At 44.4% G+C, this 13,932-nt stretch overlaps 1 protein-coding gene across 1 annotated transcript in view; it reads left to right on the top strand.

The window, feature by feature from the left end:
• The window catches only part of ACTR5 (ARP5 actin-related protein 5 homolog (yeast)), a 10,721-nt gene extending 147 nt beyond the window's left edge, over positions 1-10,574 (top strand). The window contains exons 1-9 of the mRNA XM_014941223.1: positions 1-205; positions 1,508-1,737; positions 2,576-2,745; positions 3,577-3,794; positions 4,573-4,755; positions 7,249-7,371; positions 7,912-8,051; positions 8,561-8,693; positions 9,506-10,574. The exon at positions 1-205 is cut by the window's left edge and continues 147 nt beyond it. Of these exons, the coding sequence (XP_014796709.1) occupies positions 1-205; positions 1,508-1,737; positions 2,576-2,745; positions 3,577-3,794; positions 4,573-4,755; positions 7,249-7,371; positions 7,912-8,051; positions 8,561-8,693; positions 9,506-9,763 (1,660 nt within the window). The 3' untranslated portion in view covers positions 9,764-10,574. The remainder of the gene's footprint in view (positions 206-1,507; positions 1,738-2,575; positions 2,746-3,576; positions 3,795-4,572; positions 4,756-7,248; positions 7,372-7,911; positions 8,052-8,560; positions 8,694-9,505) is intronic.
• Positions 10,575-13,932: the final 3,358 nt, after the last annotated feature.

Below are 13,932 nucleotides of genomic sequence, written 5' to 3'. Positions count from 1 at the left end.
GCTGCGGTTCCGCTCGCTGGCGGCGCGCAGCCGCGGGGCCCGCGGCGGGGCCGGCGCCGAGACTCAAGTGGGCAACGACCTGGGGAGCCCCGAGCCCCTGCGCTGGCTGCTCCGCTCGCCCTTCGACCGCAACGTGCCCGTCCAGCTGGAGCTGCAGGAGCTGCTCCTCGACCACGTCTTCCAGCGCCTCGGCGTCTCCTCACAGGTACGGCCGGGCCGGGGAGGTCGGGGGTCAGGACGCCGGGCTGGGGCCCTGAGGCCGCCGGTGAAACCAGGCCCGGCCCTGAGGGGGGTTTGGGTGGAGGAGGAGGTTGTACTGGGTTTGTGGTGGGAATGGGGGGTCCGGCACCGTCCCTGGTTGTCCCCCTCCTCGCAGAAACTCGTCACCCGGGTGGCCGGGCCCTTAGGAACCTGCTGTGGTGACCCTGGCCAGGCCTGGTGCTCCCCAGGGGTGTCTCTTGAAACCTGATGTTCTCCTGATTTCTTCATGGTTTTGTGGTGAAAGGAAGGCGGGAGAAGGCAACTGCAGGGTGAGGGGTTTGGGCTGTGGCGCCTTGTCAGGCTGTGGCTGAGAATCGGGTGGTTTTTGAGAAGGATGTGTTAAACATTACTGCTTTTGTACAGTGCTCATTGCCTGCCTCTTCTGTGTGCCCGGCTGGGCTGAGGGTTGCTCCTCAGACCAACGAAGCCTTTTGCCTGCATGGCAGATTTTTACCAATTTTCATCTCCTCACACTTCATCTCCTCATTCCATAGCTTTTGGTTATTTAGATTTTAATAATTCATTTATTAATATATATTCATATATCATTTAGGGCAACAAAGCTGGTGAGGGGTCTGGAGCACAAGTCTTGTGAGGAGCGGCTGAGGGAGCTGGGGGGGTTCAGCCTGGAGAAAAGGAGGCTGAGGGGAGACCTTATTGCTCTCCACAACTCCCTGAAAGGAGGGTGTAGCCAGGGGGAGTTGGTCTCTTCTCCCAAGGAACAGGCCATAGGACAAGAGGAAACACCCTCAAGTTGCACCAAGGGAGGTTCAGATTGGATATTAGGAAAAAGTTTTACACGGAAAGGGATATTAAGCCTTGGAACAGGCTGCCCAGGGAAATGGTTGAGGCACCATCCCTGGAGGTACTTAAAAGATGGGTAGACATAGTGCTTAGTGATGGTTTTTTATCATCGTTAGGTTGATGGTTGGATGATTTTAAAAATCCTTTCCAACCTAGACAATTCTATGATATATGCTTTAAAAAATCCATTCTCCTTCACCCTTAGGAATTTATTCTTTGGTTGAATTAACACTGGAAGCCCCATTGTAGATAACACTTCTTTTTTACCCCCTTAAGTATTAGATATAATTTATCTTACATGATTAATACTTGCACATTAAGTGCTTTCTCGCTGCTGTTTTGGAGGAGTTTTTGCTGATGTTCAAAAGAAAAAGCAAGGACAAGTATTCCTGGATTTTCCTATACTGCCTTGATTATATTTATTTTCTTTTGTCTCTTACAGGGTTGTGTTGATCATCCAATTGTTCTGACAGAAGCGGTGTGCAATCCTCTGTATTCAAGACAAATGATGTCTGAGCTCCTCTTCGAATGTTACCAAGTGCCAAAAGTGTCCTATGGCGTCGATAGTTTGTACAGTTTTTACCACAACAGAAGGCAGAACTGGCCCTGCAGTGGTTTGGTAATATCTTCAGGTTACCAGTGTACACACATTTTGCCGGTCTTAGAAGGCAGGTGAGTTCTTGGTGTCTTAAGAATGGTGCACCCTCACTTTGTCAGGCATTGATATTTTAGTGATGCAAATCCCTATTCCTCTGGCATTCAGTATTCCAGCTCCTGCAGTACAAGCTTTTTTCAGGTCTGAATTTATACTGTAGATACTAAGTGCTGTTTAATTTTGATTTGAAGAAGCAGTGCTGTCCTTATACATATTGTATTTTTAGTTACTACTTGTGCATAGGTCTGTACTTTGAAAATAGAAGGGGATATCTGCCCCAGGTAAGATCAGGCATTAAAAAAACACATTAGGTTTCGTTTTGGGACAAAGGAAAGTGCTCTGAGATTTCTGCAGTTCTTGAGGCTTTTCTTATTCTGATTACGCTGCTTATGTTGCTCTACTCTCTTTGTTGTTGTTGCTTGTTTGTTTTAAACCATACTGCAGGAAATGGCTGTATTATATCTGGTAGATGCTTCAAATTTTTGAGGGTTATACCTGGCCAACTGTGAAATGTTACAAAGGTTAAAGGAACCACTTCTAGCTCCACTTATCCCTTCTTAAAATAGAACCTTTCCTTACTATAGCCAAAATTATTTAAAGTTTGGGGCTTTCTAAAGCAGAACAGAGCCTTTCAAAAAGTATCTGCAATAAACAAAGCAGTAATCAGTGATTATGCTTATTGTCTGAGAAAAGCAGATGCGTTGGATTCTCTGATAGCTGAGCCTTGAAATGTGAATATTCACCTGTCTACTTAACCTTATCAGAAATTAGACAATACTGGGGAAGGTAAGCCATCTGTTTTATGCTGAACTTGTGGATCTCTCCAATATCAGTTGTGTCTCTCTGTGTTTCCAGGTTGGATGCTAAAAACTGCAAACGTATTAATCTTGGAGGGTGTCAAGCAGCTGTGTATCTCCAACGCCTCCTTCAGCTGAAATACCCAGGACATTTTGCTGCCATCACTCTCAGTCGCATGGAGGAAATACTGCACGAGCATAGCTACATTGCAGAGGACTACATAGAAGGTAAACCATCTGCCATTTACTACTGGATGATGCTCATCCAAACTTAGTTTTGTCCTCTATAATCTTTGTTCTGAAACCGGCTGCTGGGATTCTGGCAGAAATATTCTACTCCTATTTTGCTTTCTTCATAGCTGTTTTTCTGGTAGTGTACTTCATGGGAAATGCTTGCCAACTGTTTTGAATTTAACATTAAGATAGAAACAAAAATAAATTAAAAAAAAATCTGTATTAGTTCAAATTTCTCTGAATAAAAATTGGGATTATTTCAGACAAATTTTAAATTATTATTAGTTACACTATACTTCTAACAAAACATTAAATTGATTAGGATGATTTCTGCATCTGGCCATGTTTATTATCTGCTTTTAAGTCTTCCAGAATTGCAGAGGTCACTTCTCATGGGTTTTTGTGAATTTTAGAAGTTTTTCAACTTCTGTGATAAATGTTATCTTAAGAAGGGGCTGAAGAGAAGTGTTTTCTTAAATTTGTCACATACAAAAGAGCCTTCAGGAGCCCTTAGAAATGTGTGAGAACTCTCCCTTACCTTGTGAAGAGAGAAGGGACGTTAGTGTGCTCTTCCCACTTCTTAGTACTTAGTGTTTCCTGCATGCTGGAGAGCAGAGCACTGGAACCCATGTGCAGGGAGTACGTGTCTGGAAGGTGGTGCTCTCAGGGGGCAGCTAAATAAGGGGGCAGCAGCCTAGAGGTGGGCAGAAACTTGGGCTGTGCTGTTGCCTTCTCTCTTCTAAGTCTGAATTTAGCATGGAGTGCATACGACGTATGAATCATTGTTTTCTGGCAGAACGGTTATTTTGCTTTCACAACATGCAGAGCTACAGAAGTGGCGTTCCCCAGAGTACTACGAGAACAACATGCACAAGATGCAGCTGCCTTTCTCCAACAAGCTGCTGGGCAGCACCCTGACATCGGAGGAGAAGCAGGAGAGGCGGCAGCAGCAGCTGCGGCGGCTTCAAGAGCTCAATGCACGGCGGCGAGAAGAGAAGCTGCAGCTTGACCAGGAGAGGCTGGACAGGTTACTGTATGTACAGGTAATCAAGGCAGAGTTTTCTGTCTGATTCTCCAAGAATCCTTTCTTGGAGATTTATCAGAAGGTCATGCATTGCTGTAAAGAAGCTACTACTGTCCCGTGTGCTTTCTGAGAGGATCTTTTTAAGGTTATTTGCAAGATAAAAGGGGATTATTGATGCGGAGGATGCTTCCAGGTTGTGGACAAGTAGCTTTGTGAAATATTTTGAATGCTGCTGAAGCGTGCACATCATGATTATTGATGCGGAGGATGCTTCCAGGTTGTGGACAAGTAGCTTTGTGAAATATTTTGAATGCTGCTGAAGCATGCACATCATAAACAAAAAAAAAAGAACCAACCCCCAAAAAAAAACCCCACAAAAAAACCCCCACAAACCAGCACCCACCACCTAAACACACAACAACAACCACCAAACCAAAAACCATCACCCACCCACACAGCACCGCACCACAAACCAGTAATCTTGGGCACTAGAGCATGCCCTGAAGAACCATGTCTACACGTTTCTTAAATACCTCCAGGGATAGTGACTCCACCACCTCCCTGGGCAGCCCATTCCAATCTGGTAATGAAGGCAAAGTGTGTGAAATTACACAGTTCATAGAATCATAGAATCATAGAATGGTTTGGGTTGGAAGGGACCTCAAAGATCATCTAGTTCCAACCCCCTGCCCTGGGCAGGGACACCTCCCACTAGAGCAGGTTGCTCAAGGCCACAAGTTGATGGATAGTTGATTACCATGTACAGTTCACCACAGCTAACTCTGATCTGTCTGTAGGAACTTTTAGAAGATGGTCAAATGGATCAGTTCCACAAAGCCTTGGTGGAGCTGAACATGGACTCTGCGGAAGAACTTCAATCCTACATCAACAAATTGAGTCTGTCTATTGAACAAAGCAAGCAGAAAATCCTACAGGCAGAAGTCAATATTGAAGTAGATGTTGTGGACAGCAAGCCAGAGGTATTTTCACCAAGTTAATCTTGTCATCTCTGAGAGAATTAAGTTTCTGTTCTTGAAAATTTAGCCCTTCAGACTTTTATCAATGCATTAAGCTTTTCCTGTAGCACACTGCAAATCATTGCTAATTTGGTAACTGCTTATCTCTTTTCCACCTTTCCTATGCAGCTACAGAAAGAGAGAGTTTTGATTTTATAGAGTGTGCCTGAAATCAGTAACTCTTCTTGTGCTGCTCTGCACTGTGCTCTGGGACTTATTTTATAGTTTGATTCCATATAGTTTTAAGTATAATCTCTAGGCTTCCTGACAGTAGTTGAAATACACAGTTACATGAAATTGGTAAATTTCCTTAAAAGTTTCTTGCACATCTTTAAGAAGTTGGAGAAAAAGAAAATAGTCCTAGTGGGTCAGAGAAGGTACCACTGAAAATACAGTGGCGTCCCTTTTACTTACTCCTGGCAGCGTGTGCCAGCCACTGCCCTTGCTTAAGGCTGACTTGCTTAGAGGGTTGTAAATGCAGCAGCTAACAGAATGATTTTGTTCATAGTTTAAATCAATCTCTGCTTTTGCATTAGTGAAAGATACATTATTTTTTCAGCACCTGACAAATTACATAAAGTTTTAAGTAATTAAATCTCAAGTGGTTATAATCCTAAGACAGCCATCCTTAAATGCCTCTAGCCTTGTATTAAAGATATAGAAGAACCTGTCAAGCTTTTTGTTAAAAACAGTATTTGTTTTCCTTTCTGTTCTTCCCTTTTAGGTGCAGAGAACTTTATGGTAAACTACTAACCCCTTGCCTTCATTTTGGCTATCTTTTTCGGTGCAATTAAGCAGCATGTTCTATTTTGTTTGCTTAACAATGAAAGATTAATTGCTACACTTGACTGTTGGAGTTGTTTTGAAGATGAGAAGCTGGTTTGTCTGCTTTGCCAGACTAATACAGGCCCAGCACATCACAGCTGCTTCTAAGAGATGGTCTAAGGCTGTTTGTGCATTTTCATGTAACTGCCTTTCAAGTCACACAGAATAGTGGTTCTTTAGCTATATCACTCTTTTCTTAGGAAAAGGTAGAGAGAAAAAAGAGAAAATTGAAGCATAGAGGACAGTGGTGGCAGACACAGGAGTTCTTGTGTCTTATGTAGCCAAAACTAGCTGGTGAGCTTCTAGTGTTGTATTTTGCCAATCCTCGTCAGTAAAGCTTGTGTAAGAAACAGAATGACAACGTTTGAGCAAAATAGAGGTAGATGATGGCCTTACCATTGTGGCAAAGAATCTTTCTGCCTTCTGTCAGAAGAAATTGTTCTAGAAAAAGATAATAGAAAAACTGTCAGTACCTGTGCCAAAGTCCCAGCCTGTCTTGGGTCCCACATTCCTCTCTTTAGCTAGGTGTAGCCTCAGACCTTGGAATGGGTCTGAAAGCCTTTTTGTTTGGTCTGTGCTTTGTGAGAATTCCTGCAATTATCACCAAATCCACTTGTGGAGACAGGCCATCCCTCTGTGGCTGTCTAAAGGAGTCTAAAAGCTAATTATGTTGTGCTAGGGTCTGTGCCAAATCCTGAGCTGACTTCTGTGTTCCTTTCTGTTGCTGTTTTGTTTTGGTTTTTTTTTTTTTAAACACATAAAGAGAAATGGATTTAACAAAGCACGAGTGTTGGAGATAGTGACTATCATTTGTTTGCTGTAGCAATGAACACTGCTTAAACTTCAGTAATGGCTTGTGTTTTGAATAGATGAAAGCTAGATACTTAAGAAGGTTTAAATACTCCAACTTTATCTCATTCTGGTATTGCTTGCTAGACATTGCAACAAATGTTTCAAGTTTAAAATAATCCAAACTTTTAGCAACAAAATTGCAAAGGTAACAATGTAACACAAAAATGAAGGATGTAATTAAAACGCTGCTCCTACTTCACAACAGTGAAGTGCTGTAGGATTTTTGAGTGATACTGTTTATTAGGGAGGGGCTTTGGAATCTGTGTAAAATATAACAGCTTGAAACTTAAAAATTGTGTGGCGGCTTTGTAGCCAGCAAATATTTGTTTTCCAGTCCCACACAAGCAAGGCAGGGAATTTAATAGTAATTATAGAGCATTTAGAGGCGCTGTGAGTGCACCAATTTTTTACCGATTTAAAAAGCTATTTTAATAAGTTTTAGTGTGTTATATTTAGGGCATGGCTGGCTAGGATCCTGGCACTCAGCCTGTTGACTAAGGTCTTTAATTTCTGAGCTGGCATTGCAATAAATTTATTGAAAGTGTTTGATTTTTATGCTTTCTGGGAATGTCTGTCTGAACTTTTCATTTCTGGGTTCTTCACCGTTTTGATTTTTACCTTCAATGCTGGAGAACAGCATATTTGGTTTCAGGCATGTTAAAGAGTTGACATTTGAGGAAATCTACATTGAATTTTCCAAATGTGTCACCACAATTGAAGTCATATATGTGCTTAGCACATCTGAGCTAACTTACTATAATATATCTTCTCTGTTTCCAGACTCCCGATTTGGATCCATTAGGCAGTGAGCAGTCACTGGAGGATGTGGAAAGTATTAATGAATTTGAACCTTTATTTGCTGAGGAACAGCCTGAAGTGGAGAAGCCTGTTGCTGCAGTGCAGGTTGGATTTCTATATCTACACCTCATGCTAGAGGTCACTGCCTCCCAGTTGTCCAGCTGGTCTGCTAATGTTGCTCCAAATGCAAACATTCTTTGCCTCCTCTTGGAAGAGATGCTTAAGTTATCTGAACAGGACATCGAGGGAGAAGTCCTTGCAGTCTGAGCTGATGGTTTAGAACATGAGTAGACCCAATTGGTGCTCTCTGCAGGCAGTGCCTGTTGTAGCAGTGCCATGTTAGTAGGCAAAAAAAGTCCTGCTCAGGTTTTTTGTGTGTGATCGATATCCCAATATTGCATCCTGGTGGACACAGCTTTCAACCTGTGAGGTTGAGCCTTAGGATTGAGTGGCACCAAACAAAATGAAGTAGAGGAAAAGTCCAGCTTCCTTGCCCTTTTGGAACCCTTTACAGCAGGTCCCTTTCTCTGTGAGAGCATTACCATCTGTTTTCTGTACAGAATTGTTTGGAAACTTTGCTTATTCTAGAATATTACTGTTCTTTAACATATTTTCCCACTTCTTTTCCATCTCATCTTTTTAAAGCCCGTGTTTAACCTGGCAGAGTACCACCAGCTTTTCCTTGGCACTGAAAGGATCAGGGCTCCAGAGATTGTCTTCCAGCCCTCCCTGATTGGAGAAGACCAGGCTGGTATAGCAGAAACCATGCAATATGTCCTTGAGAGGTGAGTTTACAAAGCTACTTGGCACTTACTTAAATAAGCTAGTCTTGTTTTGATGTCAGCTTTTGCAATACTGGGTACTTAACTATTTAAACATTTTTTCTCATATTACTGTTCTTTTGGGTGGGGTTGAGCATTGCAGGTCAGAGATGTCTTACTGTTCTGAAAACCACATGTGACTGCTCAAGTCAGTGGTCTCCAAACTTTTTTTGATCTATTTCCCCATCATTAAAAAATTTTTGAGCCCACACCTCTAATATAAGTATATTTATACATTGCATACAGGTACTACTGAACTAGTATACTGTGTATGTTTTAAAACGTACACAAAAATAGAAATTAAAAAAGGTTGAGATAAAGGTGAAATAAGTGCTCTCTTAATTTGAGGTGAAGGAGGTTTCTCAAAGAAGAAAGTAAGTTTCTCCTGAAGACAATGTATAACCCCCTAGCTGTTCAGCTCGTAGGGAGAGATGTCCTTGAGAAAGACTGAAGTTGTTTTTTGTTCCTTGTAGGTATCCAAAGGAGCAACAAGCTATTCTTGTCCAGAATGTTTTTCTCACTGGTGGAAATACAATGTACCCAGGACTGAAAGCCAGAGTCCAGAAGGAACTCCTTGAAATGAGGCCGTTCCAGTCGTCTTTTCAGGTACGTGTATTGACGTGATGGTTCCATGAACAGTCTGTTCATCAGTGTTCAAAAGGAATTCGGGTTGGGAGTGGTACAGAGCGGGTGTACTTAGAGCATGGGAATGGAAAGCAGTTCATCCTACAGTCATAGGAATAATTTAAATGGAAATATGAATCCACACCAGTGGCAAGAGTACCTGTGGTCCTTTCCCACATACAGTGATTTCTTAGCCTGCAGTATTTGTCCCTCCTACTTCAGGCAGTGAGGAAGTTTTGCTGGAGCACTTGATACTGGTTTTGCAGTACCACTGACTCTTCTAGCTGTGAGGGCTGGTGGCTGTGAATGTGATACACCCATGTGCTTTCTCAAGCTGTAGAAACACAGCAGGCTCAGGGAGAATTGATCTCAAGGTGAAAACATGCTTCAGACCCATTCCTAACATTACTCTTTCCCAAAGTCCACCTCCCGAATCATAGAATCATAGAATCATTGAGGTTGGAAGAGACCCTTGGGATCATCGAGTCCAACCATCTCCCCTACTCTACAAAGTCCTCCCCTACACCATGTCCCTCAGCACCGCATCTAAACGGCCCTTAAACACATCAAGCGATGGGGACTCCACCCCCTCCCTGGGCAGCCTGTTCCAATGCCCGACCACTCTTTCAGTGAAAAATTCCTTCCTAATGTTATAATAATAATAATAATGATCAGCTTGGACTTCTAAAATTCAGTGATTTGTGTCATATACTACTGTAATCAGGGAAAAAAGGGCTTTCCTCTCCTGTATTGAATTGATGATGATGATGATGATCTGTTTTCCTTCCATCCAGGTCCACCTTGCTTCCAGCCCTGTTTTAGATGCCTGGTATGGAGCTAGGGATTGGGCAGTGGAATACATGAACCGTGAGGAAGGCTGGATAACCAGAAAAGACTACGAAGAAAAAGGAGGAGAATACCTCAAGGAACATTGTGCTTCAAATGTCTATGTTCCCATTCGCCTTCCAAAGCAGGCCCCGCGGACAACAGAGGCATTAGCACCTGGCAGAGGGCTGGCATCCAGCGCGGGCAACCCTTGTGAGCAGGCGTAGCCTTTGTCACAGACCCTCAGATGGAGGAAAGAAGAGTTACTGGGTTGTGGTGTTGAGCTTTGCCTGGAGCGCAGGCCTCATCTAGCCTCGCTGGCAGCTCAGAGAGCACTAAGCAGCTCACCCAGTCACCTGAACGAGGGGAACAAGCCATGATGGAGCGGCAGCTGGAAAGGTCGGAGCACTTGGAACTCGTGGAGCACAGGAGGAACACAACAGCAGTGATTCCGGAGAAAAATACCATCTTATGAACTTTCATAGTAAGACTCAGGGTTTTTTGAGAGTATGTGATTTACACCTTTTTTTATTATTATTATTTAATTAAAATGTACTGGTTTTATACTGATTTAATTGGATGATCCAGAAGCTGGATCGAGGCTTGTATGAAGCGAGTCAGCCCAGCAGGCGTCCCCCTCGCCGCGTGTTCCTCAGGACACGGATGTGTCGTGCTGCTGGAGGCAGGAGGCGCTCATCTGGGCCTTTCCTCCTGAGGCCTCCTGCAGTCATCTCTTGTTTGATTTCCTTCCTGCTACACGCTTCCTGCTAAACCACCACCAAATAAGCAGTGAGATTTCAGATACTTTTCGACCTCAGTTATGTCACTGATATCGATGTCTTGGTTAAAACTGGAGGCCTGGTCACATAAAGCACTGTCCAGCTCTAAAGACAGGACCCCCCATAAAGGGCAGTCCAGGACCACCAAATCTTGTGCAGTCCTTCAGTGGTTTAGCAGGAATTGTGGCTGAGCGGGGCAGCTCTTGATGGATGGGGCTTTTTTATTGAAACCTGTTTTAGCAATAAAGCAAACTTTTTGCTTTACCACCAGCTTCTGTGTTTCAGTGATTTGACCTCTTTGGTTGTACCTTGCTGAAAAAGTGCAGGTTTGCAGCCAGGCCCCTGTCCTGCTGCACAGCGTACTCTTGCTTAAATTTGACTGGGGATTAATTTCTTGCACTGAACAACTCGTTATTGCTTTCCCAAAAAATAATCAATATTAAATGCCGGATTGGGACCTAAGCATGTGCCATCAGTTTGGCAAGAGCTGTAGACTGTTAGGCTGAAAAAAGGTAAGACTACGGGGATTATATCCAGGCCAGAATTGGTCTAAAGAAGGGGGAGAGGTGGTGGTTTGCTGTCCCCAAGGGCAGCAGAGCATCAAGATAAGTTGTTGTCTGACAGATTGAAAACAAAGGACCTAAGGTGCGTGTTGGTGTTGAAGTGAGGAGTTTGTGAGGATGTGATACACCCATTTCTGGATTCAAAAAGTATTACTCAGATCTACGATTTAAAAGAAAAATCTGCTATCAAAGATGGAGGTCTCTCCTGTGTGCAGGAGGTCCTGTGGTTGTGTATTCCTGGGCAAATGTTTGAGAGAGGTGTTACAGACCTGCTCTCTTACACAGTTCCTGCAGCACCCGGCACTGGTCACTCTCTGGTGGGATACAGGTCTTGGTGGACCTTTGGTGTGGTCCTGACAGGCTGTTGGGCAGGGGGAGGAGGAGGAGGAGGGAGTTTGTTACCTTCAGGTAACCTCAGGTTTGGCCTATTGATCCTATCCCTAGCTGCCCGGAGGCCGTACTAATTTTCAGGACCATTAAGGCAATTCTATGGGTGGTAAAGAATGTGGAAAAACGTGCTGTGCTGAAACGGGTGAAGTTACACCCCAAAGAAGTGTCTTTGGGTCATATCAGTGACCTGGAGCAGAGTATATGAAAGAAGTGTCTTTGGGTCATATCAGTGACCTGGAGCAGAGCATATGACGTGTCATTGCTGTTTGACCCCTTTGTGACATGTCTAGCTCTGACGACAAAGTGGGTACTCAAGATACAGTAATTTGTTCCAATACTTGCTGTTGGTTGCTAAATAGATAAGTAGGTAAGTGCTGTGCTTAAAACTGTTCCAGAACAAAGGCCTGAAAGGGTCTCTGTAGTGGGTGGTTAGAAGACTTTTAAATGTTTGGCCAAATTATGCCAACCACTTCACTGGTATTAATTCAAAGCAGAGCTGTCTGTTTCTGTACAGAGATGCCAGATCAGCTGCTTAACCAGCTTCCAGGAAGCATAATTTTATAATCACCTAAATATTAGCTGTAAATTTGTTACTTTATCCCCACGATAGCTGCAGTAACTGATGGACTGATGGACTAATGGACTTGGACAACGTGATGCCAGTCACGGGCGGCTCTCAGTGTGCTGGTGTGCATGCAGTTGCTTGGAGTAGCACCATGAAAAGCGTGAACGTTGCAAAATGGGATTAATTCTAGTCATTGAAGTTCAGTTCCCCTGCTGTGCTGTGCTGTGAGGGTTGGTGCTGGCAGCAGTAAGATGGAAGGAGTGTGTGGCGTTGAGAGCAGGAGGATGCAGTGGCCTTAATTTTGACAGTAGGGTTGGTGGGATTCCTTGCAGAGCTTCACCATTGTGACACTTGTGGCAAGGTTTTCTCGTACCCATGTGCAGAATTTAGTTGTTTTCCATGTACCTCTGCTACGAGGACAGGCTGAGGGAGCTGGGGTTGTTCAGCCTGGAGAAGAGGAGGCTCCGGGGAGACCTAATAGCAGCCTTCCAGTACCTGAAGGGGGCCTACAGGAAGGCTGGGGAGAGCCTGTTTAGAAAGGCCTGTAGTGACAGGACGAGGGGCAATGGCTTTAAGCTGGAGGGGAACAGATTTAGACTGGAGATTAGGAGAGGGTTCTTCACTGTGAGGGTGGTGGAGCACTGGAACAGGTTGCCCAGGGAGGTGGTTGAGGCCCCTTCCCTGGAGATATTCAAGGTGAGGCTCGATGAAGCCCTGGGCAACCTGGTCTAGTTGGGGGTGTCCCTGCTGACTGCGGGGAGGTCGGACTAGATGACCTTTGGAGGTCCCTTCCGGCCTGGACAATTCTATGATTCTATGATAATTGGCATGGGGCTCACCAAACCCAGAAGGGGCTTGGGCTGCTGCTTCTGCATATTGGCTTGTGCCACCTGAGAGGGGGAGCAGGCGATAAGACACCCATTTGGCTCCTTTTTAAGGGAACTTCTGGTTGTGTGAGGAGCAGCAGGAGGAATTGTTATAAGAAACTTTTTTTTTTTTTTTTTTTAGTAAACAGTTATCATTCTGTGGACAGGAAACTTGAAATGACACTGTGAGGGCCTTTGCCAAGCGATGGTTGGGCTGCTGTTGAGCGAGCTGCTGTGCAAGCAGCCTCAAAATCTGGAGGGTGTTTATCCTGGCGGGTGTCCTGCGAGCTGACAGAGTGCAATCACCAGTTCAGAGAGGGGGGTCAAGTGGTTCCCATTTGCTCCTCGGTATATTAAATTCAAAGCAACCCGTAACCTTATTATAGAATCCAGTTATCACCTAATTCAGGTCAAAGAATACAAAAGTACAAGCTGCAATTTAACAGGCGTGGTGAGCTTGGTCTATTTCATCTAAAAGAGAGCTCAAACTGGGTTCCACCTTTCGTAGGGTCCCTAAGACCTGTTCCAGAGTGGAAACACCACGTCAGTGAGAAGCCCTGGAGACTAAACATAGACCACGTGTTTAATGTCCCAGATTTCCGTTTGAGCTGCATCCCAGCCTGGCTTTTTGGTCTTCAAGGCTTCTTATGTTTCCTGTGCCATAGCGACTTCAAACACAAACCCTTCTTTGCTAAATCTCTGCTAGGACACCGAGATTAGAACTCTTTGCTCCAGTTATTAATCTCCAAAATACTTAATGTGCTGTGTAAGACAGCGTTTCAGAAGAAAGAGAAGATGCCCGTGAACTGTCACTTAAATTTTAGGATTATCCCTCCAGAGACAGCCTGCAATGATCCTCCAGCAGCCAGTCATAAACCAGAAGTTTGGAAGCTTGTGTGGGATGAGCAGGGGAGGGGAGGATGCTGTCATGGATTGCACATTATCCCCGCAGGCAGATGGTGGGATTTCCACCCCGGTTGGATATGTCAGGCGCAGAGCAGCTGTGCTGATTCCCATTGCTCACTCCCACTGCTTTGTGCAGATAGAGAGCCCTTCCCTCAGCACCAGCTGCAACAAAACTCTGCAGTTTCAGATGGCTCAAACCCCTGCTGTGCTTTGCCAAGAGTTCCTCAGGCTCCTTTTGCTCCCTCTTTGCAGGTGCTCGGTTTCTTATATTTAGTTGACAAACACCTTCCCTCCCTCCCCCTCCTTGTTCATCGTAGGAGCCCAGCA

This window comes from Calidris pugnax, unplaced genomic scaffold (genome assembly GCF_001431845.1).
Source record: "Calidris pugnax isolate Ruff unplaced genomic scaffold, ASM143184v1 scaffold55, whole genome shotgun sequence".
Taxonomy (NCBI): domain Eukaryota; kingdom Metazoa; phylum Chordata; class Aves; order Charadriiformes; family Scolopacidae; genus Calidris; species Calidris pugnax.
The sequence above is the reverse complement of the archived record's forward strand: the minus strand, read 5'-3'. Positions and strand labels throughout refer to the sequence as shown.